Source organism: Miniopterus schreibersii (assembly GCF_964146895.1).
Source record: "Miniopterus schreibersii genome assembly, chromosome: 3".
NCBI classification, from domain to species: Eukaryota; Metazoa; Chordata; class Mammalia; order Chiroptera; family Miniopteridae; genus Miniopterus; species Miniopterus schreibersii.
Genome location: NC_138103.1, coordinates 18243438 through 18258441, shown reverse-complemented (window position 1 = coordinate 18258441; position 15004 = coordinate 18243438). Strand labels below are relative to the sequence as shown.

At 41.2% G+C, this 15004-nt stretch overlaps 1 protein-coding gene across 3 annotated transcripts in view; it reads left to right on the top strand.

The window, feature by feature from the left end:
• The window catches only part of TXNDC11 (thioredoxin domain containing 11), a 58136-nt gene that overhangs the window by 41778 nt on the left and 1354 nt on the right, over window positions 1–15004 (top strand). For all 3 annotated transcript variants that reach the window (XM_081131618.1, XM_081131620.1, XM_081131619.1), the window contains 4 exons: window positions 3625–4417; window positions 6905–7047; window positions 7376–7485; window positions 11383–11463. In XM_081131618.1, the coding sequence (XP_080987744.1) occupies window positions 3625–4417; window positions 6905–7047; window positions 7376–7485; window positions 11383–11463 (1127 nt within the window). The remainder of the gene's footprint in view (window positions 1–3624; window positions 4418–6904; window positions 7048–7375; window positions 7486–11382; window positions 11464–15004) is intronic.

The following is a 15004-nucleotide window of genomic DNA, read 5'->3' as shown; positions in this document are numbered from 1 at the left end:
AGAGCCAGGAGCAACAGTGCTGAGATTGGGATTCCTTATTTTTCTAAACCTTTCCTGTTGTGCAGGTAGGCAGAGTCTGCCCCACCTCCTGCCTTTTCTGCTTCATCTGGTATACTCTGTCTGGGTGTGAGTTTATTTTATATATATGGATCATTTGGAGCCACTTAGAGAGCAGTAACAATCAGCAGAGAGCACCTGGGATTGCTAAATTGGATTTACTGGGGGTTTTATGTTTTTCCTTCCCTCAAGGATCCCTTAATTTGTCCCAAACCAATTTTAGACAGCCAGTTTACCACCAGCCAGGTTAACCAGACACTGCCTGTCCCCATCCTGTTTGTGTGAGCCTAATGATCTGCCTAAAGGGAATGGGGAGGCAGGGTTCTTGTCCAGCCAGACCCTTCACTTTGTTAAAGTTATTATCCCTGCTGGGGGGCATTCTGAATGTTTGCTGTTATCCTGGTTTAGAGGAAGAGAGGAGAAATGAAGTAGCTTTGTTTCTTCTTTGATTAGGGAGGGCTTGAAGTAATAAGACTTAATTTCTTTAGAAAATCTTCACTACACATTTTATGAACTAAGACACTCTTCTAAGTTAGGCCTTTGTTGTATCTAATAGTGACACACTGACCATAAGTCACTGGTGGGAGGGGTGGGAGGAGTGAACACACTTCACAGGGTGAGCTCTAAAGTCATTCACTCCTCAAACACAAAGTAATTTAAGCCTTAATCCTTATTTTTCCATTACTACCTTGAGACAGACAGCTGAGGAAGCTTACATTGTAAAGAGTGAGGTCATGGAATGAGGGTAGTAGAGTTGGGGGCTTGCCAAGCAAGGAAGTTTGAGCAGCTGTATTGGGGAATGTGATGGGGGTCAGTAAGGGACAGCCATGTGGTGGCCACACCGTGAAGCCCAGTCCAGGACCAGGCAGCAGCTCTTACACACATGTCCACTCTCCCCACAGGAGAGCACAGCCTGCACTGCACAGCATCAGGCCATGACCCCTGGTGTCTCTAGAGCTCTAGAGAGATCTTAAGACATCTCTGTGCTTATCAAAAGGAATGCTTCCCATAGCCAGCAGAGTCCGTGTGACTTGTTTGCAGCTTTCACAGCCCTGCTTTGAGGCATTCACAGTCTATGCGTCTGTGCATAACCAAGCAGAGGCCTGGTTATCCTGTGTAGACTTACAGATTTCTCTGATTAAAGAAATGAAATGAAGCAGTTACAGCGCAAACATTTAAACTTACTTGCCAAATTTTCCTTATTAGTTCACATGAAATTAAATGTGACATCAAGTGATTTACATACAGGATGTAACTTGAGCTTCATTTTCAAAACTGCCTGTTATATGAAAGGAATATAGCCCTGACTATTGTGGCTCAGTGGTTAGAGTAGCTGGGGCGCGCGCGCGTGGGCGCGCGCGCGCATGTGTGTGTGTGTGTGTGTGTGTGTGTGAGAGAGAGAGAGAGAGAGAGAGAGAGAGAGAGAGAGAGAGAGAGACATTGATGTTTCTCTCTCCTCCCCTTCCCTCCCTTCCTTCCACTCTCTAAAAATCAATGGAAAAAATTTCCTCAGGTGAGGAGTAACAACAAAAAAGGAATATAAAAGTAAAACCCAGCTCACTATATAGGAGAAAAATAAAAATTCCTCATTCTTCAAGAGCATCACTCTATATAAAATATTTTCTTCAATTAAAAATATCCTTGGTATGGCTGCTTTTGTGAGAGAGAAGAATGAAAGAGATGAGGAAAGAAGACTTTTTAAGGAACTTTGCTGTTCTTAAGTATACTTTTTGTAAAAGACTGCAGTAAATACTTGAATTGGGGTGGGGGAGACATGGAGAGGGAGTGGTGATGTACTATTGTGCCTTGCCTTATCCAAAAAGGGCTAAGAGCTTTATGTGTGGGGAAGAAACAAAACACTGGTTTATCATCTAAAGTGACCTTTTTTGTGCCCAAGAACTATTCAAAACTATTTTTCTGTACAAATGTATATGTCTTGGATTAACTCTCTTTATAAATATCGTATGTTATAAAACTTGGAGGTTTTTTTGAAATTGGAAAAGCACTTACTAAATGGCTTTTACACACACACACACACACACACACACACACTTAATGAAACAATCCTGAGTGGCTTAACCTTTTAACTGACTGGCAAGATTTGATCCAAGTTAGCATACGATTTTATTTTAGAGAGTAAATACATTTTGGATTATGACTTGTTCGTCTTTCTCATGAAATGGGTGAGTGGTGGGAGGTGAAAGATACTCAGTTTGGAAATGGAAGAGTCTTGGAATGAAATGTAAATTTAAATGGCTAATACTGATCTGAGGGTAAGTGATTAATATTACTTGGAAATGGGAGCATGTATGTTACCCTGAGGTGCCACTTGTTCACCAGGTGTTCATTGAACATTTGTTTTGTGCCTGGCTCTGTACTAGGCTCCACAGATAGTAGGATAAATCAGATGTGGTCCTTGCCCATGTGGGGAAGAGGCGTGTCTCAGCAGACATTTATGAGATACTCTGGAAAGGGCTTCTGGGACCCTGAAGATGGAGAACCCAACTGCATGGGTAGGGGTGGGGATAGTTTTACTGAAGCAGCCACCCTGGTCTTGGATCTTGGGGACGGTATTGAGATTTGTCAGATGGAGGAGGTCCCGACCAGGCCTCTAAAGGCATGGCATTGTGAAGGATCCTGGCATGCTCTAAAGAGGGTGAGAGGTAACACTGGAAAGGCACAGGCAAATCAGATTGTGTTAGATTTTTGCTCAGGTAATAGGGAGCCATTGAATGCCATTTGCCAGAGGAGTCTCGTGCTTAGAGTAGTATTTTTAAAAACAGGTGGTCAAAGTGTGGAGGCAAGAAAATGATGGTCTGTGACAGTTGAGAGCCTGGATTGATGCAGTGGCCATGGGGATGCAAACGAGGGGCCTGCTTTCTCAAGCTGAAGTCAGAGCTGGCTGGATTTGAAGCATGGGGTGATGGAGAGGAGAAAGTGAGGATCAGCTGATTTTTCCAGCTTGATGATGCCCTTTTCCCCCGAAGTGGGTGGGTACAGGGGGAGGAAGAGGTTATGGGGAAGGCAAGATGGATGGGTGTGGTTTGAAACAGGTTGAATTTGCAGTCTGCATAAACTTATTTGGAAACACATAGGATGTGAAATACTTTGATTCACTCAGTTATTTGGAAAGTTTTTTACTGTTTAGATGAAGAAGGATATCATATGGAGGAGTTTTACATATGTAAAGGAAAATGCTCTCAACTGGGAGTTGAGATTTAAATTCTGTTCCTGGTTTTTCAACAACCTGGATGTAATTTGTGGCATGAGCCACTTCACCTCTTCAGGCTTCATTCTTGTCATATGATAGGCTAAGACATCTATTCTAAGACCCCTTTGATCTCTAAACAGTTGGTTCACTATTTCTTAATATAATGACATATTCTGAAAAATAATCCCAGCCTCTTTATTAATAGATTTTGGTGTGACAGCTTCCAGTTTGATACAGTGATTCCAGACAGGGCTCCTACTTGTGAATCAAATTAGGATGATTTCTAGGCCTAACAGCTACAGGGTCTCTCCCTCCATCATCCCCATGCCTCTCATGCACTCCGCCCTGTGTTTCAGATCACCGAAGTGGCCTTGGAGTACAACAACTGTCATGGGGACCAGGTGGTGGAGCAGCTCCTTCAGCACCTGCGGCAAGTGGATGCCCCAGTGTTCAAGTCTCTGGCATCTGAACCCCCAGTCCAACTGCTGGACCCACCACTGATAACGGCATCCCCCTGCTGCAACACTGTGGTGCTGCCCCAGTGGCACTCCATCTCCAGGACCCACAATGTCTGTGAGCTATGTGTCAACCAGACAGCTGTGGGCATTAGGCCAAGCTCGGTCAGCATGCCACAGTGCAGCTTTCTCGAGATAGCAGCAGCTCTGGATTCATTCTACCTCAAGGAGCAGGCCTTTTATCATGTGGTGTCAGACAGCATGGAGTGTAGCAATTTTCTGAGTTCCTACAGTCCTTTCAGCTACTACACTGCATGTTGCAGGACCATGAACAGGGGTGTGATGGGCTTCATTGATTCTGAACAAGATGTCTTCAAATCCCCGAACATTGCATTTTCTTCCCTGGAGAAGGAATGTGAGGTTGATACCCCAGGCTCCGTTCCTCACATTGAGGAGAACAGGCATGTCTTTCCTGAAGTGGACATGAACAGCACAAGCTTCACAGGCCTGAGCTGCAGAACCAACAAGACCCTGAACCTCTACCTGTTGGATTCAAATTTGTTTTGGTTGTATGCAGAAAGGCTAGGTGCTCCTAGCACCACTCCGGTGAAAGAATTTGCTGCAATTGTTGATGTGAAAGAAGAGTCTCACTATATCTTGGATCCAAAACAAGCTCTTATGAAGTTCACCCTAGGTACTGCAGGCACTTTACTTTCCCAATAGGTTTACAATAAGTAAACAATAAGTTTACATAACTTCATATAGGTAACTTTTACCTGGGATCTCATTACATTTGGTCATGGAGGTGATGTGAGCTCTTTAGCTCATTTGACATATTTAGGCTACAATTGGTTATAATTTATAAGAAGCTAATTTTGTCTATTAAATGGAACAAAAACTTTCTAACTTTAAATTTGGATAAGTTTGTCATTTAGCCTTTGGGTGATAAGAGTCCAGCGTTCCAGATTGGCAGTGCCTGTCACATTTCTAAGGGAGGGAGAGCTGCAGTTGGTGGAAACCTGGCCCCTGACGGAGGGGCTGGCCAGTGAGTCCTAAAAGCTTCATTCTCAAGGAATTTAAACAGAAAGTGAAACAATAGAACTGCCTGTCCTCCCTTTTTATCCCAAAGATTTAAATGTATAAGTGTCAAGGCCTAATTTCTGCTGCTATTTTATAAGGCTTGGGAAATGCTATGACCTTGGGTGCCTAGATTATAACAATTTTCAGGTGCAATAAACAAGTGTCAGGTTGCAAACCACCAAAAACTACTTCTTTGGGGATAAGACCCCATTATGGGAGAGCTTGCACTTGGGGCTGCTTGGGGCTTGACAGCTGCGGTATCTAACCCACACTACCGTTTTCCCAGGACCGTTCTGGCATCCTTGATGTACACACAAGGAAGTGAGAACTCAAAAGACATGCTAGTTCAGCCTCGTTGGAAACATGGGGGAAAGTCAGTGTTTGCCAAATGGAGACAGGAGGAATTTGGTAGGGAAAGAAACCTTTTGTTTTCAAGTTTTAGAGTATTACAGGAGTAAAGTCAGAGCCCCTGAATAACAGTCCTTTTTTAGCTACCTTTTTTAAGTCCAGGTGAAGCTTGTTCCTTACATTAGACATGTTTCAAAAAGCTTATGTAAATATTGATTTTGTTCTATATAAAATTACATATTATAAACATGAAGGCTCCTGAGTATTTAAAGGACCCTGTGACTAGTCACTTTATGAAACGTGTACTCTTAGTAATTTTAGAAATTGCTCCTAATTCATGTTTTTAAAGTTACATTTTGGTGTACTGAGTTCTCTTTAAATGAAACAAGTCTGTATTTTTTAAGTAAGTATTTATTGGATTTTCCTGAATTCTGTTCAATTATAACCAAGTACTCAATGAGCTCATAATGTGTTTATTTTGAATTTAAGGGTAATCTGAAAGAAGCCTCCTTAAGATTTCTTTTCATCTTCTGTATCTATTCTGAAACATGAAACTCAGTTCTTTGTCCAGTAGTTGGTGGCGAAATGTATAATGGTCCTTATAAAAAAACATCCACTGGGTGTCATTGTCAGTTTGGAGAGTTGACTCTTAAGTTAGCTGTCTCTGGGGAAGTCTCAGAATTTAGGCTTCATAAAGATTAGGAAATCTTGGTTTTATGTTACAAAAGCATAGCCAAGTAAGTGTTATTCAGTGCTGGTAATCAATGCTCTTTAGCATTCACATGACATTCTTCACTTCCTCTCTCTGCAGAACATTGCATAGTTCAATGGAGAGTTAAAGGAAAGAGAAGGAAGTAAAACTCGGATTAGTGCTGCTTCAGATGATACAGTGGCCTTTGTAGGGAGGGTAAAACTGTTGGTTCAAGTTAGGTTTTTGGATTATTTGTGTGTGTGTGTGTTTTTGTTTGTTAATCCTCCCCGGAGGATATTTTTTCCATAGATTTTTAGAGAGAGTGGGGGCGGGGGGCGGGCATGGGGAGAGATGGATGTGAGAGAGACACATTGATTGGTTGCCTCCCACATGCACCCTGACCGGGGCTGGGGATCAAATCTGCAACCCAGGTATGTGCCCTTCACAGGGAATCGAACCCTCGACCCTTTAGTCCACAGGCCAGTGCTCTAACCATTGAGTCATACAGGCTAGGGCTATTTATGTGTTTTTTTTAAATGTGCTTTTCTGCAAAGTATAATTGAGTTTATTTTTCTTAACCTTTTAAGAAAGAAATTTGAAGAACTTCATTAAAGGAAACAAAACCCATAGTTCCTTGTCCTCAAATGAATATTAAATACCTAATACATTACAGTAGACTGGTGCAATTACTGCATTTGTAGTTTTACTTAAAGGTCTTAGTATTATAGGTTGAAATCTCTTAAAAGATTGTGGCATGATGATGTTTTATGCAATCTCAGGTGTATATTTGTGGACCAGTCTTGTTGGGAGAAAACGGGATATTGGAGTATCTAACAAGGCATGGGGTTTTGTTATCTAAATTACTGTCTGCTGAGTTAATACCACCAAAGCTAAACCTGTTGCCACCCTGGGCAGCTTTGTTCAGGGTGTTGCATGTAGGTGAAGTGTTAAAAATGTGAGTCTGTGACATCATCCCAATTTTTAAAATGTAGAGTTTAAAGTAGGCCAGCTACTCTCCTTGTACTTAGAGAAGAGTTGATCTCATTTTCTCTTTATTTTTAGAGTCTTTTATTCAAAACTTCAGCGTTCTCTACAGTCCCTTGAAAAGGCATCTAATTGGAAGTGACTCTGCCCAATTCCCTTCTCAGCATTTAATCACTGAAGTAACAACTGATACCTTCTGGGAAGTAGTACTTCAAAAGCAGGTACAAAATCACAAGAGAGGCAAAAATCAAGCCATCCTTATTAAAATTATTTCTAAAGCTGTAATTCTTGGGGTGAGCCGTTGTTTTTGATGTACAGAAGATTAACCACATGACAGTTTTATCATAGAATATGTGTGAATTACATGTGGTTTCCAATTGCAAAAGTCCGTAAGAAACCACATAATTGGAAAAATTGAAGATTAATTTTTTTCACTATAATTTATGCACAAGCAGCATTCATGGAATGCCTACTGGGTTCTAAGCAGAGTAAGGGCCTGAGGAGCCCGTTTCCTACGCACCAGTCACAGCCATCTCCCCTTTCCCACAGGATGTTTTGCTGCTTTATTATGCACAGTGGTGTGGCTTCTGTCCATCCCTCAATCACGTCTTCATCCAGCTAGCTCGCCTCCTGCCAGCAGATACATTCACTGTGGCAAGGTAAGGAAGCCTGTTCTGCAGCACCTTGGGCTGTGTTCCTGCCTTCACTCTTCCTTACAGCTTAGCCATATGGTTTCCAAGGGTCTGCTCATTTTCCATTAACTTTGGAGAAGACTTGGTTGAATTTAATTGTCAGCTTAAAGTCATGAGCAAAACCTCATTGAAACCAAAGATTTCCAGAAGAATTCTGAGTGTTTTTCCATGATGTTGAATGTGTTTAGCCCTGATTGAATTCTTTGGAGGGTAAGTGCAGTTCTGTGGGAGCAGTGCTGACTTGGTTGCTAGGACAGCCCCCTGGAGAGGCCACCTTCCTGGAACACCACAGGAAGGGTGCCCTGGAGTTGCATAGCACTAGGGCTTCGGGCCTCTGAAAGGCTAGTCCTTGATGGGTTGCCACCCAGCCCTGGGACCTTGTTTTTCTCCTCATTTGTAAAATTAAAAGGAAAAATTGGTTGATACCCAAGTTCTAGTTTTGTGATTCCGTGGATGCTGTATGTGGGTTCTTCTGTAAACAAAAAATTTTAAATCATTGTTTTGTAAAAATGAGGCTGAAATAAAGAGTTTTGGGATAAGGTAGTAAGCAGTTTTGGGGGGAAATTATTTATATATAAGATACATCTTCTCTCATTCCCCTCCAGATAGGTTAGAATTAAATATAAAATATCAAATCATAGAAGAAAATAGAAGATATAGACTATTGGATTTGCTAGTTCCTTTGAGAGATGGAAACTTTCCAAAGTGAAGCAGTTTAAAAAATAATGAAAGAAAAATGAACAAATTCCACTAGAAAAATGTGCGATGAAAATAGGAAAACAGACTAAAAAAGGGATAATAACTATATTTATGGCATATATATTTCACCTATTATAAATGCTATAAGTGATCATTAGAGCCAAATTTGAGGAGTCACAGTACTGAGAGATTTTTATATGTACATTTTATGACTTAATCCCTAGAACATTCAGTACAGCAGGCATGAGTATCACTCTCTTTTTACTGAGGAGGAACCTAAGGCACAGAAAGATTAGGTAACTTGCTCAGAGTCACACAACCTATAAGTGAGGGACCAGGATTCAGAAACAGGTGTTCATACTCCAGACCCTGAAAAATTAAAATGGTTTAAGAAACTGCTGAGAGTGCCCGGCCGGGTGTGGCTCAGCGGTTGATCCAGGAGATTGCAGTTTGATTCCCGGTCAGCGCACATGCCCAGGTTGAGGGCTCGCACATGCCCAGGTTGAGGGCTCGATCCCCCAGTTGGGGGCATGCAGGAGACAGCCGATCAATGATGATTCATTGTTAATGTTTCTGTCTTTCTCTCCCTCTCTTTCCTCTCTCTGAAATCAATAAAGAGATATTTAAAAATAAAAAATAAATAAACTGCTGAGAGGAAACTGGTCCATATAATGGAATATTATTCAGCCTTAAAATGGAAGGGAATCCTGACACACACTACAACATGAGTGAACCTCAAAGACATTAATGCTAGGTAAAACAAGACACAAAAGGACAAATACTGTATGGTTCTCGAGGCACCTAGAGTAGTCCAATTCGTAGAGACAAAGTAGAAAGGTGGTTTTCAGAGGTTGAAGGGAGGGTGGAATGGGAAGTTGTTTAATGGGTACAGAGTTTGTTTTGCAAGATGATGGTTGCACAGCAATATGAGTGTACTTAATACCACTGAACTGTACAATTAGAAATGGATAAGATCATAAGTTTCATGTTACGTATATTTTATCATAATAAAACAAATGGTGAGGATGCATGGAGAAACAGCTAAGAGGGATTCTAGTGTGAAGAAAGGACATGAACAGGTTTTTCATGTAAGAGGAGAGAATAAATAAACAAGTGGGGAAATTATAATCTAATAAATGTAAATTAAAACAGTAAGTGTCATTATATATGCTTTTAAGTGACAGTCTTGCTTTGATAAAATAAAGTGAAATTAGCATAGTCAGAGATAGTTAACAGAAAAAGTAAATTGGCATAACTCTTTTGAAAAGCATTTTAGCAACACTAAGAAATCAGAAAAATAGTTATACTGTACATTTTTGACCTAGTTAATTTCACTTTGGTGAATTAAGGAAATAGGACTTCCGTAGAAGCATGAGCTAGTCAAGATAACATTATTTATATCCAACAGTAGATTAATGGTTAAGTAAATTATGGTTGGGCATTTGATGGAATTTTTACCCACTCATTAGAACAATGCTTTGCATACAATTAATTGAAAAGAATAGAGTATGAAATATATGATTACTGCTCTTAACAATATATAGGCATCTACACTAAGCCTAAATGAGAGTCCCAGAAAGAAGGCCCTGATTAGCCCTATGGAATTTTGAGTGGATGTTTACAAATGTTTTTCTTTTAATTTTACAGTTTGTTCTTTCTTTGAAGCCAGAATCAGGAGGGGAAAAAGCATGTGATTATAGAATAAAGTATTCAACACCACTTGTTTAAAAAATGGAACGCGAATGTTTTAGGTAGGCAGGGGTGCTGTTTTATTAGTAACGCTGTTTAAAACCATTGTAATTTGGTTATGTCATTTTTTTTTTAAGTGGATTTTATCCTTTTGGACAAATGCATGTCACTAATCCCGTCCCCCCAATACTTTCTGAAAATTTCCATCAAGTTAATGAGTCAGAACATTTTCATCTTTTGTATGCACCACTTTAGAGAATAGGGTTGAGTACCCAGCCTTCTGCTGGTTCCCTCCTAGAATGTTCTTTTCTTGCCATCTGAGCAGCCCCTGGGTTGGGGGGGCCTGGTATATGCCCTGCTTATAGACAGCTGCAGGGGCCACCACCTAGTTTAATAGTAATTAAACACAGGTAGGTTGGGTAGTTTAGCACAGATGTCATTTTCTATATTAGAAAGTTAATTTTAAATCTGCTAAGAAAATACACCTTTTGGGGCCTCTGTCCAGATTTGCAAAATACAAAATATAGTATTTCTTTTTTTTAATCCTCACCTAAGGATACTTTTTCCATTGCTTTTCAGAGAGAGTAAAAGGGAGAGAGAGAGATAGAAACATCGATGTGAGAGAGACACATTGATTGGTTGCCTCCTGCATGTCCCAGTCAGGGCTGGAATTGAGCCTGCTGCTTGTGCTCTTGGCCGGAATCAGACCCGGGACCCTTCAGTCCGCAGGCCGACACTCTAACCACTGAGCCAAACTGGCCAGGGCTAGGAGTCCTTTTTTTTGTTAATCCTCATCCCGAGGATATTTTCTCTCTTGATTTTCAGAGAGGGTGGAAGGAACGGAGGAGGAGGATGAGGAGGAGGGGGAGGAGAGAGAGAGAGAGAGAGAGAGAGAGAAACATTGATGTGAGAGAGACACGTCGATTGGTTGCCTCCCACAGGCTCCCTGACCAGGGCCAGGGTGGAACCTGCAACCCAGTTACATGCCCTTGACCGGGAATCAAACTTTCGACCCTTTGTTGTGCAGGCTGACGCTCTTAACCACTGAGCTACACCGGCCAGGGCAGAGTATAGTATTTCTTTTCAGTTTTCTTATATCTTCAGAGAGGCTTGATGTATTTTCCACAATGATTTCCTTTGTTTTTCCAGAACTAATTCAGGAATTAAAATACTTTCCCAGATCTTGTCAGGTAGGTGGGACTACTCCTGAGGTGTCAGTGAGGCATTTTTGGGGAAGTTCATTTTTACTTTCAGGACACTACATTTTCCACTTAGTAAGTGATGTGGAAAGATTCATGTCCTGGAATTATCAGTGCTTCTTGCATGAGCTGTGCCTAACTTAAACCTGATGGTACACTCACTGAGAAGAGGCTGGTCGCAGAAAATGCTCTAGGATCTTCAGTTATTTGAGAAGGTTCTTTCGGGTTGGAGTTTCTTGGCGAGTCTTTTACTTTTTCTGTTCTTTCCTTTTTCTAGGATTGATGTATCTCAGAATGATCTTCCTTGGGAATTTATGGTTGACCGTCTTCCTACTGTCTTATTTTTTCCCTGTAACAGGTAATGCAGAATTTTTTCAATATTTGGGCAGATGGGATTCTTTTGCTGAAAGTGAAATGGGTTTAAGATATTTCATGGAAGCGAAATGTAAATCATTAGTTATTACTAAACTGCTTTGAATAAAATGTGTTGTTCAAAAAATGTGCCATTGGGGATGAAAGGTGAAACAGTTTTGGTGTCACAGTATCAGCTGTGGTGTTTGGTTTTTTTTTTGAAAGAAGTTTGCCCCTCCCAGAGTGTGTGTTTTACATGAGCAATGATGTCACCATCAGAACTCATCCACTTTCTTGGCCTCATGAGCATACAGTGGATGCCAAGATTGACAGCAAAGAGCTCCTGTGGGGCAAAACAACAGGTATCTGTTGAGCCTTATGGGGTTTCTTGGCCCCGCCTGCCCAAGCTTTCATGTGTGTCATTTCTTGTTGAACCTTGCCCAAAACTAGCTATGCCTCTCGTATGCAAGGAGGAAATAGGGGTCAAGGAGCCTTCCCCCCAAATTTGCAGACTTCTGTGAACATCTGCGACAGGGTTGTCACCTGGATCTCCTCACATTTGTCTGAGTGGTACTCCAAGTTCAGTGATTACTGCAACTACCCTGAAAGACCAGCCAGCAGGGGTGGGACATTAGCATAAGGGATATGACTTGGCAGTTTGCAAATGTGGATTCCGATGTTTTGATAGAAAAGGAAATTACCTCTTGGCCTTTCAAAGTCGATAAACCAGATGTTCTCTACCTTTTTACAGATTTCCCTTTTGTTTTTAAAAGGATGGGTCCTTGGGAACCCAGTCACATGACTTTGATAATATCTTTACTGGGGAAAAGCATTTGCTGGGCTATTTCAGTGAGGTACCTAACTCACACGTTACATTTACTGTTTTAATTTCCTGTGATCACTTTTACCATTTATTACTGCCATGCTTTTCGTGTTTCGTCAGGAGAGTGCTTCCTTCACACATTCTGAATCATTTCCTTGTTTTTTCCTCTTTATTTCAAAGAATTTTTTCTGGAATACTTCCTGTGGTAGTGGAGTCTTATCAAATCACACACTAAAAAGAGAGCGTGACTCACCCTGTTCTGCTGTTGATTGTGTTGCTGGTGACCTTTTTCTTTCTAAGAAGCTTTAAAGAGCCACACAGTCATGGAATCATGGACAGTAACACTAGCAATTTCATCTGTGTGGGACAGAGGTTGGGCATGAACTTTAATGAAGCATAATTTTGGAATTCCAAACACAGTTTAGAAAAGTATTAAAGTCATAACATCCAGCACTGGACTTTGCATAAAGAAGTTCTCAGCAACTAGAATCCATGAATATGTATTAAGAAAGACAGGGAAAGACACACAGAGACTTGGTGGTGGGGAGTTGTGTGTTTGGGGGCCCAAGTCTGGCTTGAGTGCCTTTCATTCTAAAGTTGCCTGATATAGTCAACAGGGAGGTGTGATTGTTCTCTAGACCTGAGTTAGGGTCGCTGCAGCCCCTTACTATATTCCTTCAATTGAAAAGTCAAGAAGGTAAATATTGAACATGAAACTGTCCAGTTCTAGTTTAATGGAAAGAGCTTGCTTGATAAACCAAAGCATTACTGCTTTGGAATGGAATTGTTCTTATTTCCTCAAAATAAATGATAGTCAGAAGTGAAGTAAGCTCCTCATAAGCAGGTCCAAAGTGAGTGTTCAGTTTACTCAAAAGGTAAATAGGCAAAGGATATGAGCTGACAGCTCACAAAAGAGGAAATGAAAAATACTGATTGATAACATGGAGTAAAACCTTTCTCATGGTACACATGCTTATGTTATTTTTAATGAAAATATGAACGTGCATGTGTTTTGATAAAATATAAATTTGCACTGGTTAAAATGTGTACATAAGGGAAGAAAAGATGTCAAGTTGTTGACAATGATTATTTTGGAGGAGTGAGGATTACAAGTGATCTGGTGGTGCCTTTGTATGCTTTTTACATCCTTTGCAAATTGTCTACAGTAAGCACATCTTACAACAATAAAAGGAAAATCATATAAAAGAGCTTGTCCTCTGACAGTTTGCAACCTAGGCCACCTCCTGCTCCTGGCTGGTCCAGCCTTCCTGTTCAGGGACATCTTAGAGCCACTCTTCCGTCCACCACTCTGTGTGACATTTCAAAATATAGGTGCTTTATCCCAACCCTGGGTTAGATCAGAAGGGGGTGGAGGGTTTCACTCTAATGTGTCCCCTGGGGAAGGATCGCACTTCTTCAGAGGAGCAGGCCCACCCTCCCTCAGTGTGATAGCCCCTTCTTTGGAGTAGATGCCTTATACCCCATTTGTCATTTTTATATTTGGCCTTTTATGTGCCAAAGGTGCATAAACATGCTCCTAGTGAATTTAGAGGAGAGTCAGATAAACAGTGAGACCTTTACCACAACACTTTCAAAGTTTGGAAGCAGTTTGTTGACAGTCTGTGTCCTTGCTACTTCTAAAAAGTTTGGAAGCATTTTAGCGTAACCATCAGGTAGATTCATGGAGATTGCTCCAGGAACTCTAAAATGACATGCTTAGATATATTGTTTCTGTCCTGTAACTGTCTCCAGATACATACACAGGTCTCTCAGCAGCTCTTTCCCTGGGGATTAATTCACATTTACTCTCTGCCGTAGGCCAGGTTTGTGCTGCAGAACTTAGCAGCCCCTTCTGCTTGTTGTTCCTTGTCCACAGGGGCCAGGATGGTTTTAGTTGTCTATCGAATGCCTGGGAAGCCCCACGTGAAGAAAGCTTGCATGTTAAGAAAACTGCTTTAAAGGAGGGCATAGTTATATACTTATCCCCAAAATGTCTGAAATTATTCCATTTACCTGGAAGTTTCCATTAATGTTGTATAAAAATGGGGCTTATCTGATTTTAATTTCCCTGTGATTTTGGTTTCCAGGTAAAGGACTACCTATTAGTAGAACACCTTTTGTCTTTTGTTAGGTATTTGGCCACTGGCTTTATGTGCAGAGAGGGTGTGCAAGCTTTTATTGAATGGTTTCTGGTTTTATTAAGGAACAATGCGATTTTTTTTTAAGCTAACATTCACTGAGCATTTGGGTAACTCATGTAATCCTTACAGCAGTTCTGTGAAGGAGATGATACTCTTATTACCCCTTTACAGATGAGGGACATAGAGAAGCCACTTGTCTGGGCGCTCCTGACAGTGAGCAGTAGCCCTTTCAGTCAGCCCTGGGCAGTCGACTTCCGGAGGTCCTGCTTTTAACCTCCATTTAATACTCAAAGGCGACGATAACCGTTGTTTGTCTACCTCATACATAAAGCTAGTGGTTGTGATGTATTGTGGCCAGGTTGTGATTACACAGGGAAATGTATCTATGGTAGAAATTTGCTCATCAGACAATTAAATGACAAGTTCTAAAAAGGAATTTTCTACAGACGGACTTGCAGTGAAGCTCTGGGGCAAACCCCCTTTATATGACACCCTCCCTCCTTATCCTGTACTCTCAGGGCCAGGTAGCTTCAGTTCCTCAGTCTCTGAGTTGGTCTGTTTGTCAAAGGTCAGGGCTCCAGTAA